The following is a 15,440-nucleotide window of genomic DNA, read 5'->3' on the forward strand; positions in this document are numbered from 1 at the left end:
CCCAAGCCAAGAACCACCAATGCCCGCTGGACTGAACCTTTTAGGTGCCCTTGTTGTGCCATCCTCCTGCGAAGAGCAGCCGGGGGTGCCTGGCATGGAACTAGCAATACTGGCAACACTGTGCACAAAGATAGAGGAACTACCCAGTCTTCACATTGCCTTCATCACTGGGGTCTCTGAATGCCTGTGTCTAGTGATGTCCAGGTGAGTCTGGGAATGGGCTCAAATCCATCTTGAAAGACATCCAAAAAGAAAGCGAGACTGTCGACTCTGCACCCCATTTACCAGAGGTTGGGGGACAGGGGAAATCCTGACCTGGGATTACAGCCGGAGGGATACTATTCACTTCACAATTCATCAGAGAAATGTCACCATATTTGGGGGATGAGTTGCTAGACAAGTATTGGCTTCATTATTCTCCCACCTGACATAGTTGGGTGAGGAATACGTGGGACCATGCTTGAATTTTGTAACATTTTTCAAATCAAATCTTCCTGACTCCTTTGTGTCCTGTTTTCTCTCCCAAGACTCCTTTAGTACAGGGTAGATATCTCACCAATACCTTGTGTGCATCTGATGCAGGATTACTTTAGAAGGGGGATCTTTATAAATACCCTGGGCATGAGCCGGCAAAGAACATCATGGCCTGGGACTCTTTTACAAGTGGGGAACCCATATCAAAATAACCACTGGTGTCAGATGCCATGGAACACTCAGATCAGGAGCCCAGGTAGAACGGAGCACAGTAATGTACAGCAATTACCACAGAGCTCTCTGAGAGGAAGCCATTTGCATTACGCTGTCTTTGTGTCTCCTTGCATAAACATGCCATGTGTCTTAGGTCTGATGGCTGTGCTATCATATCCAACATACTCCAAATGCGCCTTGTTCATTCCTTGTCCTCTCAGCCACCAAAAGACATCTTGGGCCAGATCCCCTCCTGGTGTAAATCAGCATCACTTCATTGTCTTCAGTGAGCTACACCAATTTCCACTAACCAAGGATCTGGCCCATACGTATCTTGCCAGATCTTCAGCTGATGTAAATCAGCATCGCACTATTAACATCAGTAGAGTTACACCAGTTTAATCAGCGGAGGATCTGCCCTGCTATAGATACAGATATTAACTGTCCTTTATAAAATGACTGGATTTTGCAATCGGGGATAAAATGTACTGCAAAAAGTCCAATTTTCATTGCAAGAATAATGCTCTTTCACAGAGGAGCCATGGACAGTCCAGGGTTTGTACATCAGATAGTTTAGAGCAGTGGTTCTCAACCAGGGGTACATGTACCCCTGAGGGTACGCAGAGGTCTTCCGGGGGGTACATCAACTCATCTAGATATTTGCCTAGTTTTACAACAGGCTACAGAAAAAGCACTAGCGAAGTCTGTACAGACTAACATTTCATAGCGACAATGACTTGTTTATATTGCTCTATACACTGAAATGTAAGTACAAAATTTATATTCTAATTGATTTATTTTATAATTATATGGTAAAAATGAGAAACTCAACAATTTTTCAGTAATACTGGGCTGTGACATGTTGGTATTTTTATGTCTGATTTTGTAAGCAAGTAGTTTTTAAGTGAGGTGAAACCTGGGGGTACGCAAGACAAATCAGACTCCTGAAAGGGGTACAGTAGTCTGGAAAGATTGAGAGCCACTGGTTTAGAGGCAGGTACACAGATTGCAAATGGCCCAAGTGTGAATTAAATAAGGCTTTTATCCTACTAGGAAAAAATATGGATACAGGGAAATGAAGGCAGCAAAAAACAAAAAACGAAAACAACCCACAAAGAGAGGAGATCTTGAAAAGCAGCAGGGATCTGGAGTCTTTGTGTTTGTGTGGGTTTCTCCTGCCCTCTAGCTCTGATCTGAACAGATGTGCTTGATGCAGGAAGGGTGATTAACAAGCCGAATCCTTAGTCCAATTTGGGCTTAAAAATGTAATGGGGAGGGGGAGGGTGTGGGGGAGAGAGGAGTATTAGAGAGATTTGGGTCTCTAAGAAGGTTAAATCCCCACAAATAGCATTCAGCCTGTGGCAGTTCTAAAGCAGCAAAATTCCCTTTATTTAAACACTTGGGCTTAAAAAAAATTATATATAAGAAGATTTTGGAGAAATTATGCTTAAAATTTGTCCAGTTGTTTCCATGTCTGTCTGTACCAGTGCCTGCTTAAGGGACATCACGCCTGTCTTTCCATGATCGCCTTCTGTTTTCCTTTTTCTCTCCATTTCCACCAGCCTCAACGTGGACTGTACCCCCTTGCAGCCAGCCTGTCTGGGAGGCCAAATGGTTCCCCTTCTGATGAAACCCAGAATGAGAGGCATGAGGGTGGTAACTGAGGGCTCCCCAAGCTGGCATCTCCTGTGATTTGGGCAATTGAGTTACTCTGAGCTGATCCCAGGAGGGGAGGCCAAAGAAGCCATGTCCTGGTTTTCGCTAACCCTAAACTGTGCCAAAGCAGCTGCAGGGGCAGGTTGGGATTCGATTAGGAGAAATATTAAGTTAGAAAGGGATTTATTTATAATGAAAAACAGCTTGGGAGGATTGTTAGGACCCTGGTGTGCTCCTGAGAGCGGGTCTCTTAGTCCTAAACCCCTTCGCAAGCACTGGCAGGGAGTTTCCAGAACAAGGTCTCCTGTGCAAGGGGGAGCTTTCTCCACAGCCTGGTGTGAGCTGTCAGAAAACACCCAGGCCACTGCCACTCAGCCCTCCCAACACAAAGGAGACGGTTGCACTTACTTGAAGAAGTCTTCCTTACAGTAGACACTCCCGGCTCTGGAGAAGCACCTGTCCACCAGCTGCATCTGGCAATCCACGCACTTGAGGCAGGAGCTGTGCCAGTGCCTGTCGAGGACCTTCAGGATGAATTTATCCAGGATGTGCTGGTTGCAGCCGGCGCACTGGGGAATCTCTGATGAGGCAGCAGTCGGGGGAGGAGGGAGAGAGGAGAAGAGCAGGGTCAGTGAGGATGGCCCCATTTGGGGAAGGGAAAAGGCGGGCCTCGGAGGCCTGTATCTCCCTGCTCTGTGGGAAGCACGGAGGGACACAGTCACCTAGAGATTAGCGTTCAGGGAGCTAAGCCCACCTAGTGTCCCACTCCCTTCTGGACGAGAACACAGCTTGCTCAACCAGCCCCCTGCTCTCCCGTCGCTCCAGCTACACCCCATGCCTGTGCTGAACAGCATTACACCTCAGGAGTGTCTTGAGACCCCAGCGAGACAGGGGCCCCACTGTGCTAGGCGCTGCACAGATATAGCGGGAGACATCCCTTCAGAGGCTTCTGTTCCCCTTCCTCATCCAGGCCATCCTCTTCATCCTCCCCCTTGAGGCCCTGAGCAGCTTCACCCTGGCTCGCCTCAGCTCCCATGTCTTCCTGCTCCCTCTCCCTAGCCTCTCCCCTCACCTCCTCCCCCCACTCTTGGCTTCCAGCCTTCTCTCACACTGCCCCCCATCCTTGGGGCAGCTTCTTGCTTCCTGCGCACCAACAACACCTTCCCTTCCTCAAAGGCCCCCTTAAAACTCCCTGCCTTCAGCCTTCCTGGATCGCCCTCACTGACCACGTCCCCCTGCTGCCCCCAGAGACAGCACAGCCACCACAGGGCTTGCTTCGTACTGGATGGGCACTGCTAGGCTCTCACTTCTTTGGGGCAGGGCCTCTATTGCTTTTCCCAGTGCCTTGGACGTCTGTGGCACGAGATGAACCAGGCCGCCCATTCTGGTGCTCCCCTTTCACCTACATGCCTCATCCCCAGTGGGAAGTGAGCATGCTGCAAGTTTCCCCTCCCAGAGGTCCCATCGGGGGTCCCCCTCCCAGCCCCATCCCAATGGAAGAGTCTGGGCTGTAATCCCCTGGCTCTCCAGGGCACAGAACTGCTCTGCAGAGGCACTTTGCTGCTCTCTGCCACCCACTGGCATCACAGCCATAGCAGGAGCCAGGGGCTCCCCAATGCATTCCTGCTCCTAAGGGTGGGGGTCTACTCAGCTGTGTGGAGGGAGACATTGCAAACCCTGTCCTCAGGAACAAGCTCCTGTTTGTGAGGCACAGTTATTGTGAGAGTCCAACCCCCCCCCCCCATACTGACATCCCGACCTAGCTCTCCCACGGCAGTGAGTGGGAGAGGCTCTGGCGATATCTGTGGAGCACGAGCCCCCTCCACTCACAGAAGTAGGCAGGCATAGACCTTCAGCTGTGGGGGGAGGGGGCAACACGTTAAAATATTCTTTCCACTAAAGAAGGTCTTACTGAAAAGTGGTTGTGGAGATGCCAGCTCCTGGATGGGGCTCAAAGCTGAGCTCCAGACCATCCACTCCCACTAGCAATCCCCCAGCACATTGTGCAAGAGGAGCAGTCACCCCCATGCCCTGGCGTAATTCCAGCCTGGTGAAGAACACCTGGCTGCCTACATTCCTTGGCAGTTATGGGCTCTGTGTGAATCACTCTGTATTGAATTTGACATAAAAGCTTAGGTCAGGTGACACGTACTTAGCACACACACAAACTCTACCTGAGGAGAACATTACTGAGGTTGTAAAGCCCCCTACACAGTCTCCCCGCCCCCGTCTCTTCCTCGCCCCCACTGGCCTCCAGTCACCCACACACCCACGTTCCCTAACCCCACTGGCTCCCTGTTCCAGTGTCTCTACCAGACTCCTCCTCCAATCCCAGTGTCCCTCCTCCCAGTCTCTTTGCTCAGCCAGTCACAGTTCTCTCTTCACACTCTGGCTTCTCACCTGCTCTGTCCCCCTCCTGCCACCTCTTTCCCCCACCCACTGGATCCCAGTCCCCATACACCTGGCTCCCAGGCTCAATGCCCAACCAGTCCCAATATGCTCTGGTCCCTCCTCTGGCTCCCAGTCCCCATCACCCCCAGCAACTCCCAGTCCTACTTTCCCTCTCCCACACCACCATCAGGCTCCAGTCCCAGTCTTCCCCATCAGGCTTCTTCTCCCAGTCTACAGTACTTCCCCTGACAGGTCTGGCTCTTGTCCCCTCTGCATTCAGTTCAAGCAGCTTCCTCCCCCACCATGCCTGAGCCCAGGAGGGGAAGCAGTGAGAGCACATGAAGGGACAGGCTTCCTGCTCTCAGTTTGGGTGCCCAGACCCAGCACCGCTTGGCCTGAAGCACCCATGAGCTGCAATTGCTGGCAAAGTCCCACTGTGGACAAAGTCTTTGAGGCATTAAGTTGAGAAGTTCTAACAAGTATCAGAGGGGTAGCCATGTTAGTCTGGATCTGTAAAAGCAACAAAGAATCCTGTGGCACCTTATAGACTAACAGACGTTTTGCAGCATGAGCTTTCGTGGGTGAATACCCACTTCTTCAGATGCAAGTCTGAAGAAGTGGGTATTGCATCTGAAGAAGTGGGTATTCACCCACGAAAGCTCATGCTGCAAAACGTCTGTTAGTCTATAAGGTGCCACAGGATTCTTTGTTGCTTTTAAGTTCTAACAAGTCTCTACTGAGCATGGGCAAACTGCAATTTTTCAGAGGCTGGAAACTTGGGTGGCCAAATTTAGATGGCTTTTCACAAAGATGACAAATCGCTGCCCTCCCCTCCAAACTGCAAGTTCCTGATCCAAAGCACGGAGCACTAGAGCTTCGCAAACAAGAATGGTCACCAGGATTTTTTAACATGAGCAAAACAATGTATTTTATTTCCCCTAACCTTGTTCTTTGAAACCGTTGAGCCATTTTGGCTCAAATTTTCCAAAACAATTCAGCCTGAGGCAGACACCCAGCATGGAACATTTCAGCCTAAAAACCAGTCAAAGTCTGGCATTTTATAAGCAACTGAAAACTGAGTCTTTTTAATGGGAGGTGTGTCAAGCAACTTTAGTACCAGGTGGTGCTATCAGCCCCTGCCTATAATACAATGGATTGTGAGGAGTAGGGACAAGTCGGGATACATGTAATACCTCAAAACAAAAGAATCTGTGAGGATTCAGCAGAGAGCACATAAGTGCTAATATAACCACCCAGACATGGGTTTTGGAGTTTAGCATGATTAAAAGCATGAGCCTCTACAGCTTAAGTTAAAGGAGTAACTCCTCTAGTTGGCAGCTATGTAAGGTTCTTATCCTCTTATATGGACCAGCTACTAGAACAGGGGTCTCAAACTCAAATGACCCCGAGGGCCGCATGAGGACGAGTGCATTGGCCCGAGGGCCGCATCACTGACACGCCCCCTTGCTGCCCCTGGCCCCACCCCTAATCCACCCCTTCCATGAGGCTCCGCCCCTGCCCTGTCTCTTCTCCACCTCCTCCCCTAAGTGCGCGGCTCCCCGCTCCTCCCCCCTCCCTCCTGGAAAGTGCTAAGCACCACCAACAGCTGTTTGGCGGCTTGGCGGCGGGAAGCGCCAGGAGCCCTCTGATTCCCAGCTGCTGCGGGCAGCTCGGAGCCTTCTGATTCCCAGCCGCGGCTGGGAGTTAAAGGGCTCTGGGCTCCCCGCCGCGGGGGGCAGCTCGGAGCCTTCTGATTCCCAGCCGCGGCTGGGAGTTAAAAGGCTCTGGGCTCCCCGCCACCGCGGGCAGCTCGGAGCCTGCCGGGGCTGGGAGTTAAAGGGCTCTGGGCTCCCCGCCGCGGCGGGCAGCTCGGAGCCTTCCGATTCCCAGCCGCGGCTGGGAGTTAAAAGGCTCTGGGCTCCCCGCCGCCGCGGGCAGCTCGGAGCCTTCCGATTCCCAGCCGCGGCTGGGAGTTAAAAGGCTCTGGGCTCCCCGCCGCCGCGGGCAGCTCGGAGCCTTCTGATTCCCAGCCGCGGCTGGGAGTTAAAAGGCTCTGGGCTCCCCGCCGCCGCGGGCAGCTCGGAGCCTTCCGATTCCCAGCCGCGGCTGGGAGTTAAAAGGCTCTGGGCTCCCCGCCGCCGCGGGCAGCTCGGAGCCTTCCGATTCCCAGCCGCGGCTGGGAGTTAAAAGGCTCTGGGCTCCCCGCCGCCGCGGGCAGCTCGGAGCCTTCCGATTCCCAGCCGCGGCTGGGAGTTAAAAGGCTCTGGGCTCCCCGCCGCCGCGGGCAGCTCGGAGCCTTCCGATTCCCAGCCGCGGCTGGGAGTTAAAAGGCTCTGGGCTCCCCGCCGCGGCGGGCAGCTCGGAGCCTTCCGATTCCCAGCCGCGGCTGGGAGTTAAAAGGCTCTGGGCTCCCCGCCGCCGCGGGCAGCTCGGAGCCTTCCGATTCCCAGCCGCGGCTGGGAGTTAAAAGGCTCTGGGCTCCCCGCCGCGGCGGGCAGCTCGGAGCCTTCTGATTCCCAGCCGCGGCTGGGAGTTAAAAGGCTCTGGGCTCCCCGCCGCCGCGGGCAGCTCGGAGCCTGCCGGGGCTGGAAGTTAAAGGGCTCTGGGCTCCCCGCCGCGGCGGGCAGCTCGGAGCCTTCTGATTCCCAGCCGCGGCTGGGAGTTAAAAGGCTCTGGGCTCCCCGCCGCGGCGGGCAGCTCGGAGCCTTCCGCGTCCCAGCCGCGGCTGGGAGTTAAAAGGCTCTGGGCTCCCCGCCGCCGCGGGCAGCTCGGAGCCTTCCGATTCCCAGCCGCGGCTGGGAGTTAAAAGGCTCTGGGCTCCCCGCCGCGGCGGGCAGCTCGGAGCCTTCTGATTCCCAGCCGCGGCTGGGAGTTAAAAGGCTCTGGGCTCCCCACTCTAGAGCCGGCCCTGGTGGGGGAGCTCCGCGGGCCGCAGGGAAGAGCTCCGCGGGCCGCATGCGGCCCGCGGGCCGCGTGTTTGAGACCCCTGTACTAGAAGGTAACAAAGACATGCAGTTTTGCAGGGTGGAGTACACTAACAGATGATGATTCCAAACCCATCAGCAGGGTATCTAATGGGGTATGCAAACAGAGAGAGAGAGAGAAAAAAAAAGTGACAGCATAGAAGAGCGACACCAGTACAGAGCTAACACACCAAGATCATGGGGTTCATTACTGCCAGTAAAAGCAAGATTGGATGGTAGGCCCAGGTATTTGGTTGAGGGTTGCTGAGTCTCCAGGAATTAAAGATTAATTTTTAAAGATGATGTGTGATGAAACATCCAGGGATACATCCAACCAAAACTGGCAACCCTAATTTGGCTTGAAGGGACACATTGTCTATAGCTATGCAAAAATTCTCCTGTGCTACACAGATCTGCCTGGCAATCCAAAAGCAGACACCAAATCAGAGCATACATGCTGCATGTAGTTTGTACATTCTCACATTCACTGCAGTGTCAATGGGCTATAGTGTAGCTCCTTCACTTTCTGACCTAAATTGTTACATGGTGTTCCTGGGCTCTGTTAAATGGCTACCCCATTCCAAACCAAAGGTGGCTGCATTTCACTGTTGACTGAAATGGTCCCACTGTGCAGTATTTATGCTTTGTAAAGAGCTTTTGAAATGCTTTGGGGTGAGAGGCTCAGTATAAAAGCAAGATATATATCTAGCTATCTAGACTCATATAAGATGTCTGTCTAGAGACAGACAGCTTATATAGATCTGGATAGCTAGATATTTATCTCCATTTCTATCTGCCTATAGTTCAGAATAAGCAGAGAGTGCTGTAAAAGTCTGCAAGAGAAGATTGCCATGTAAAAGCAATGCACATAATGCTGCCATGCATGCATAAAAGATGATTGATTTTAAAGAAATATGCCCTGTAGCAGGAGTGTAATATCCCAGGAGATGTTTGTGCATCAGCTCTTTCTTTCACTTGTCTATTGGGCAGGTCTGTGGTCTCAGGATGACTGACAAGCAGTAACTATTTGGGCATTTGTATGCTGCCACAAACCTAGAGAAGGGTCAGGAAAGAGTTACCGGATTCTACCAAAATGAAACAGACATGATGATTGGCTTATTTATTGATATGCTTTTTAAAGCTCACACACATTGGCCAGCCTGAAGCCAGTTTACTCTGAGAAATCGATTACATTAAAAAAAAAGTGAACCCTACTTCTGATAAAGCTCTTTGTTGATTGGCAGAAGCAGGTAGATACTCAGCTTGTGAGCCAATCAAAATGCAGCTTCTCAGCTACAGCATGAGGAGAAAGCCAGGGGCTTTCTCAGTTGTTTTCAGGGCTGCTTTGGAGAGCTGAGGCTGTCAACACTGCAAAGAAACACCTGTGCACCAAGGCTTAGAGCCTGGGTCAATTGACTGCAGCTTGCATGGCTCAGGCTGCAGGCTGAAAATAGCAGAGCAGACATTCCCACTAAGGCTGGAGCATGGTCTTAGAGACTGTCCCCTCTGGGGGTTTCAGAGCCCAGGCTACAGCCCAAGCCTGAATATCTGCACTGTGAGTCCAAGTCAACATGGTTCTGAGACTCGGTGTTGTGGGTTTCTCTTTGCAATGTAGACATAAGGCACTGAGATAGGGTTCAAAAGATCTGCCTTCAGTTTCCAACTCTGCCACAGCCTGTGGGTGTAACTCGGGCAAGTCTCTTAATCTCAGTCCCCACACGGATAGCAGGCTAATAATACTGTTTTATCTATTGAGATTACAAGATATTCAAGGCAGAGACTGTCTCTTACCATGTGCATGTACAGTGCCTAGCACAATCTTGGTAGTGGCCTCGAGGCCCCATTCTCATATGAATTAAACAATCTTATTTTTTAATTCTTGATCCCAGGTTCTTGCTCCTTGACTGATCCATGTGGCTAAACCCAGAGAGGCCTTGATGGGTTCCAAAGGGTGCCTCATCCATGCCTTCTGGACAGTCCATGTGATGCAAGGCAGCGAGGATCAGAGGGGGAAAAATTCCCTTCCAGTCAAAGATTTAAAAAAATAAAGAAAAAAAGATATTAAATAGAATCAATGTGCCCGCTTTGTCTTTTTAAATGGAATTGCCTTCCTTGGGGTCAGCTCTCCCATTGCCATCATATGTCTGCAGAATGGCTTTCATTTATTTCATTTATTTTAACTAAATTATTTGGTATAATAGGAATAATGTTAATGGAATTATACACTGTGACCAGATTACTGTCTAGCTCTTTAATAACAAATGTCTCAGCTTCACCTCTGCGTTTACAGTATTTTTGATAAATACTTTACCTCGGCATTTGTCTTTTAGTGGCAGACAGTTATCCACACCACACATAATTAGATTAACGGCGCTGCTTAATTGACTGCATATCCGTCTGTACAAATTCATTCCGCTTGTCCTTATGTATCTACCTACCTGTCCACCCAACCAGCTATTTATGATAATCGTGGACTGCAGATAACACTGTCCAATAAGAGGAGACAGAATTATGTGACCTAGAATAGCCTGGCACTGTAGCTCTCCCACAGTAGATGATCAATTGTTATGAGGCAAACGTTACTGGCTCTAGCTATTGGCTGAGACAGGGTCACATGAACCTGAGACCTACAGGAAAGAAACCTCAGCATGGAGTCAACCTGCCCAGGATGGTTCCGATACCATATGGGGAAAAAAATCAGCCTTACAGTACAATGATAAACAGTAGCAGGTGACAAGGTTGAGTTACATAATACAATTGCACTGCCTGATTTGTGTGCATCACTACACACCTAGTCAAGCCAAATTCTGCCAGCCCCTGGCACTCTGCAATAGCACTTGTAACCCATACCAGCACACTGCAAGCCTCTGACTTCCGTTAGCAGTTGGACAACATAAGAGGATAAGAGTCTACTACTTTTGGCAGCTAGGACAAATCCTCTTTTAGCTCAAGTGAAAAAAGCCCACATTTTTATTGCTAGAAGTCTTTGGTTCAAAGCTGCCCACTAGCAACCCAAGCAGGCTTCATTATACTGCAATAACATTATAATCAACAGGCTGATGTTGGTTACTGATTTTGCTTTTTAAGAAAAAAAATTGAGAGCATTTACTTTGGGAGGAAGGCCCTGCCCCCCAAGATTTTATTGAAAATAATCTGAAAATTCCTCTGTGCCTTGAATTGTTTAATAAGCTCTTCAACCGATGTTAAGGGGGAAAAAAGGAAATAGCACACTTTAATGGTGAACTCCAGAAATGAGTTACTGATTGATTTCTGGCCAGGATTTTCTAAAGCAAAATGCCTCGTTTCTGAGATAGCTAGGGGCCTGACAGCAAGAAAGGGCTGAGCACCCTCCCTCTGACAATAAGACTGCTCTAAAGAGACTCAGACTACAAATCAAGGCACCCAAATCACAATGGTGTTGGAAAACTGAATGCTCTGGGCTAGGACCTGTCCTTCTGCTGTGTGGCTTCACTGGAGGGGAAAGAGATCACAGGGAGACATCCCCCAGGACACACAGCAGAAAAAGATCCTTCCCTAGCTCTCAAACCAGGGCTATCCAGCAACATCTGATTCCTGATCTGGCCCATGCACCATGACTCCAAAGAGGCTTGGAGCTCTGGCTAGGTACTGTATGATGAGCCCCTAGCTCTGGGGTTCTCAGGACAAATTTTTTGGTGGCCTCAGAGTGCAGCCACCGACTCTTGCTGCTGACCGCTCTCACACTTTTTCCTAAAATACTTAATTAGCTTTAGGAAAAACAAATAAATATGCACATATACATGTCCAAATCATTGCAATGTATTTATTGCTAGCTAGTAAGTCTGTTGTGAAAAGTGATATTAACAAGCATACAAGTATCGCTTTTCACAACAGACTACCTCAGCCCTGTCAAGCCTGGGGACAAATTAAGCCCTGGATGGGGCGTCGGGGGAGGCAGCGGGGGCCAGGGGCAATGGGGCAGATAGGGGGAGGCAGTGGGGGGGACTAGAGCCTAAAGCCCTGTGGCCAGAGCTTGCTGCCGCTCTGCCCCACCACCCCAGGACGGAAGCCTAAAGCTTGAACCCCATCACCCCAGGGAAGGTGGGGAACTCATCGGGTGTCTGGTCCTCCAGCATTGTGCCCCAGGTGTCTCCACAGGGGGAGCAGGGCCCAACTACTACTGGCAGCCCCAGAAACCAACACCAAGGCAGTGCATCCAGGAGCAACAGGGAGAGGCCTCTACTCCCCCACCCCCAATAACAGCCCAGGAAGCTGTGGCCACAAGAAAAGCCCCTGGTGGCCACATTTGAGGAACGCTGCCTTAGCTAGATATCACGTAAGCTGTGCTGCACAGCATGAGAGCACCAGAGGAAAATGCTGTGGCTTTTCATAGATTCCAAGGCCAGAAGGCACCAATAGTGATCATCATCACCTTGATAACACACACCAGGGAATTCCCCCAAAATAATTCCTGGAGCAGATCTGGAGCAGATCTTTTAGAGAAACATCCCATCTTGATTTTAACATTTCCAGTGATGGAGAAGCCACCACAACCCTGGGTAAATTGTTCCAAAGATAAATTACCCTTACTGTTAAAAATCTACAGGAAAGTATGCCCAGCTCCAGGCATTTCACAGGTCTTCCTGCCCAATGGAATCCCACCCAGGCTGGCAGCTTTTAGGAGGAGTAGAGATCTATGTATTGAACATACACTCAGTTCTCCCTATAAGCACCAGCCAGGGCAGAACTTGGCACTACCCCATTATCAGCATTAAAATAAATGTAGCTAGTTCTCAGATTCTGGTACTATTCCTTGCTCAGTTTCGGAGTGATGAATTGACAGACACGGTGTGGTCTGTTTGGGTGCCATTCACCAGCAGCACGTTTTAGATCAGGGCAGTGGTTGGAATGATTTATAACACTGGCTTAATCTTTATGGCATTATCTATCCCCGTCAGGGGAAAAAAATAGCTAATTATTGTACCAAAACGGATTGTGAAATACTCTATGAAATTCTTCAATCAATTTGTCACTGAGGGGAGCCACAGAAATCAAATGCAGTGATATCAAGAGAATCCTGAATGGGCAGGGTCTCAAAGCAAACCTCACAGCAGAGCCCCCAAGCGTTAGGTCATCCAACTCGGAATTTTACAGATGGTCCCTATTTTTTTTAACAGGCTGAACCAAACCCTTCAGCTCTGAATGCTCCTGAAATCTGGGGCATTCCAAATCCAGCCCCCACACTTCATAGTACATGCGCAGAGGAACCTGCTTTTACTGAATACAGATGTAATGTAAGTACCAGCTAATGGAGCTACTCCTTTAAAAATAAATAAAATGCCTCTATGAGGTTATAACATGATAACTAACTCCATTTGAAGCAGACAAACCTCCACATTTTTTCATTGCAGCACAATGTCAGAATTGCTTTTCCCGTTCTAGGGAGTGATCGGTGTTTATATGGAGGACCTGATCCTGTGGTCTTAGCTCAGGTGCACTCCCTGTAGGCTCCGGTGGAAGTTCTGCTTGAGTGGGAATTGCAAAATCAGGCTTTAAAGGAAAAAAATAAATGACATCACTCTGCATCTAATCCAGAGCCCCTTGAAGACTTTCCCTGGACTTCAAGGAGCTGTCAATCAGAACCTATGGAGTGCAGGGGGCAGGGTATTTAACACATGTATAGCAGTATCACCCCAAAGCATGGGTGAGGATCATGGCCCTGTTGTGCAGGAAGCCATACAAACACATATGAAGGCAGGGTCCTTGCCCTGGAGAGAGAGCTGCAATCAATATATACACTGTTTCGACACTCATACAAAGTTGCTGCTTTAAAATTATTATAAATAAAGTAAAAGCCAACTAATCCCATCTGCCACTCAGTCTCACCCTCATTAATTGCTCTGTTTCATATATGTGTCACAGCAGAGGTGGGTCTAAAGGAGCGGTTTGATATACAAGATATTACACTCACATAGGCATTTCAGCTCAAAGAGTTCCACAGACTACATATGTGCAGTACCAATGACATGCAGCCACCTCTGGGGATGGAGAGCCCTGGCTGACTGTTGCATAGCACACTGCACAGCAATAGAGGAGAAGACATTTGCTGACCAATGACCCCGTTATAGGATCCTTAAGGTCCACGTGCAGCAGCCAGAAGTTCAGTTTTTAATTTCTCATTGGAAAGATTCATCCCCCCACACACTACATGGAACTAAATTTTAGCTAGCTATAGACAGATAGATCTGATGCTGCATTCTTTGCACACCCCAAACTCACTCATGTCAGTGGGAACTTTGTGTATGTAATTACTGGAGGATTGGGCCCATAATGTGGGGGCAGCATAAAGGACTTATTGCCAGGAGTTTGCAATGACCACATTACTCGTAGGTGCCTGAGCTACAAGTGAATTATGTAGCTTTTTCCAGATTAGCAGCAATGAAAACTTTATAGCATCCCCGCCATCACATATTTTGTTTATGCCACTAATTTTTGTCCTTTAAAAATAAAATTCTGCTCTGCTATTTCCTCCTTGAAGTGCATTAGTTACTATGGAAACAGTGATGTCATTTGTATGGGCAGAGCTTAGTGACATCCAGAACTACTGAATTAAGCCTATGGGAGGGCTGCAAGATTAGGCCCTATATTGTTACATGAGATAACATGAGATCAGGTCAGAACCAGAGCTAATGGGCCGGATCTTCAGCTTGTCTCCACAGCAGTAGTTCCATCAACTTCAGTGGAGCTATGCCCATTTACACTACACTTGTCTACACAATTTGAGTAACATGAATTGCGTAACTCAAATCAATGTAACTTAGATCTACTTACCGCGGGGTCCACACTACGTGACATCGACAGGAGCTGCTGTCCCGTCGACTCCCCTTAGCCCTGGTCTACATTGGGGCGGGGGGTCAACCTAAGAGACACAACTTCAGCTACGTGAACAGCGTAGCTGAAGTCGGTGTATCTTTGGTCGACTTACCTGGCTGTGAGGACAGTGGCGAGTCGACCGCTGCCACTCCCCCTGTCAACTCCACTTCCACCTCTCGCAAGCTGGAGTTCCGGAGTCGACGGGGAGTGTGTTCGGGATCGATTTATCCGCGTCTACACAAGACACGATAAATCGATCCCAGATCCGCGTCTACACAAGACACGATAAATCGATCCCAGATAGATCGATCACTACCCGCCGATCTGGCGGGTAGTGAAGACTTGTCCTTACTCTTCTCAATCAGATGGAGTACAGGAGTCTATGGGAGAGCAATTGGCGGTCGATTTAGTGGGTCTTCACTAGACCCACTAAATCAACCGCCAATGCATCGATCACTGCAGAGTCAATCATCCGAAAAGTGTAGACAAGCCTGATTTGGCTTGATCTGGATTTGGATCTGGCCTGATTTTATTTTTGTAAAAACCTTTCAGGTGCTGTATTGCAGCAACACGTCTTCAGATAGTCCCAGATTCATTATTCCAACTGGAGAACAGAAAGGAAAATCTTATTCAGAGAAAACTACACCAAGAGAAAGAGAAGGAATCCCATTCAACCAGATTCCAGTTCACTGACTCCCCTGGATCAGACCAAAGGTCCATCTAGTTCAGTATCCTATCTGCCGACAGTGGCCGATGCCAGGTGCTTCAGAGGGAATGAACAGAACAGGTAATCAAGTGATCCATCCCCTGTTGCCCATTCCCAGCTTCTGGCAAACAGAGACTAGGGACACCATTTCTGCTCATCCTGGCAAATAGACATTGATGGACCTA

General features: G+C 49.5%; 1 protein-coding gene across 3 annotated transcripts in view; it reads right to left on the reverse strand.

The window, feature by feature from the left end:
• The window catches only part of LHX4 (LIM homeobox 4), a 77,082-nt gene that overhangs the window by 36,496 nt on the left and 25,146 nt on the right, over positions 1-15,440 (reverse strand). For all 3 annotated transcript variants that reach the window (XM_045028112.1, XM_045028113.1, XM_045028111.1), the window contains one exon: positions 2,752-2,923. In XM_045028112.1, coding sequence (XP_044884047.1) covers positions 2,752-2,816 — 65 coding nt within the window. In that variant the 5' untranslated portion in view covers positions 2,817-2,923. The remainder of the gene's footprint in view (positions 1-2,751; positions 2,924-15,440) is intronic.

Source organism: Mauremys mutica, chromosome 8 (genome assembly GCF_020497125.1).
Source record: "Mauremys mutica isolate MM-2020 ecotype Southern chromosome 8, ASM2049712v1, whole genome shotgun sequence".
NCBI lineage: Eukaryota > Metazoa > Chordata > Testudines > Geoemydidae > Mauremys > Mauremys mutica.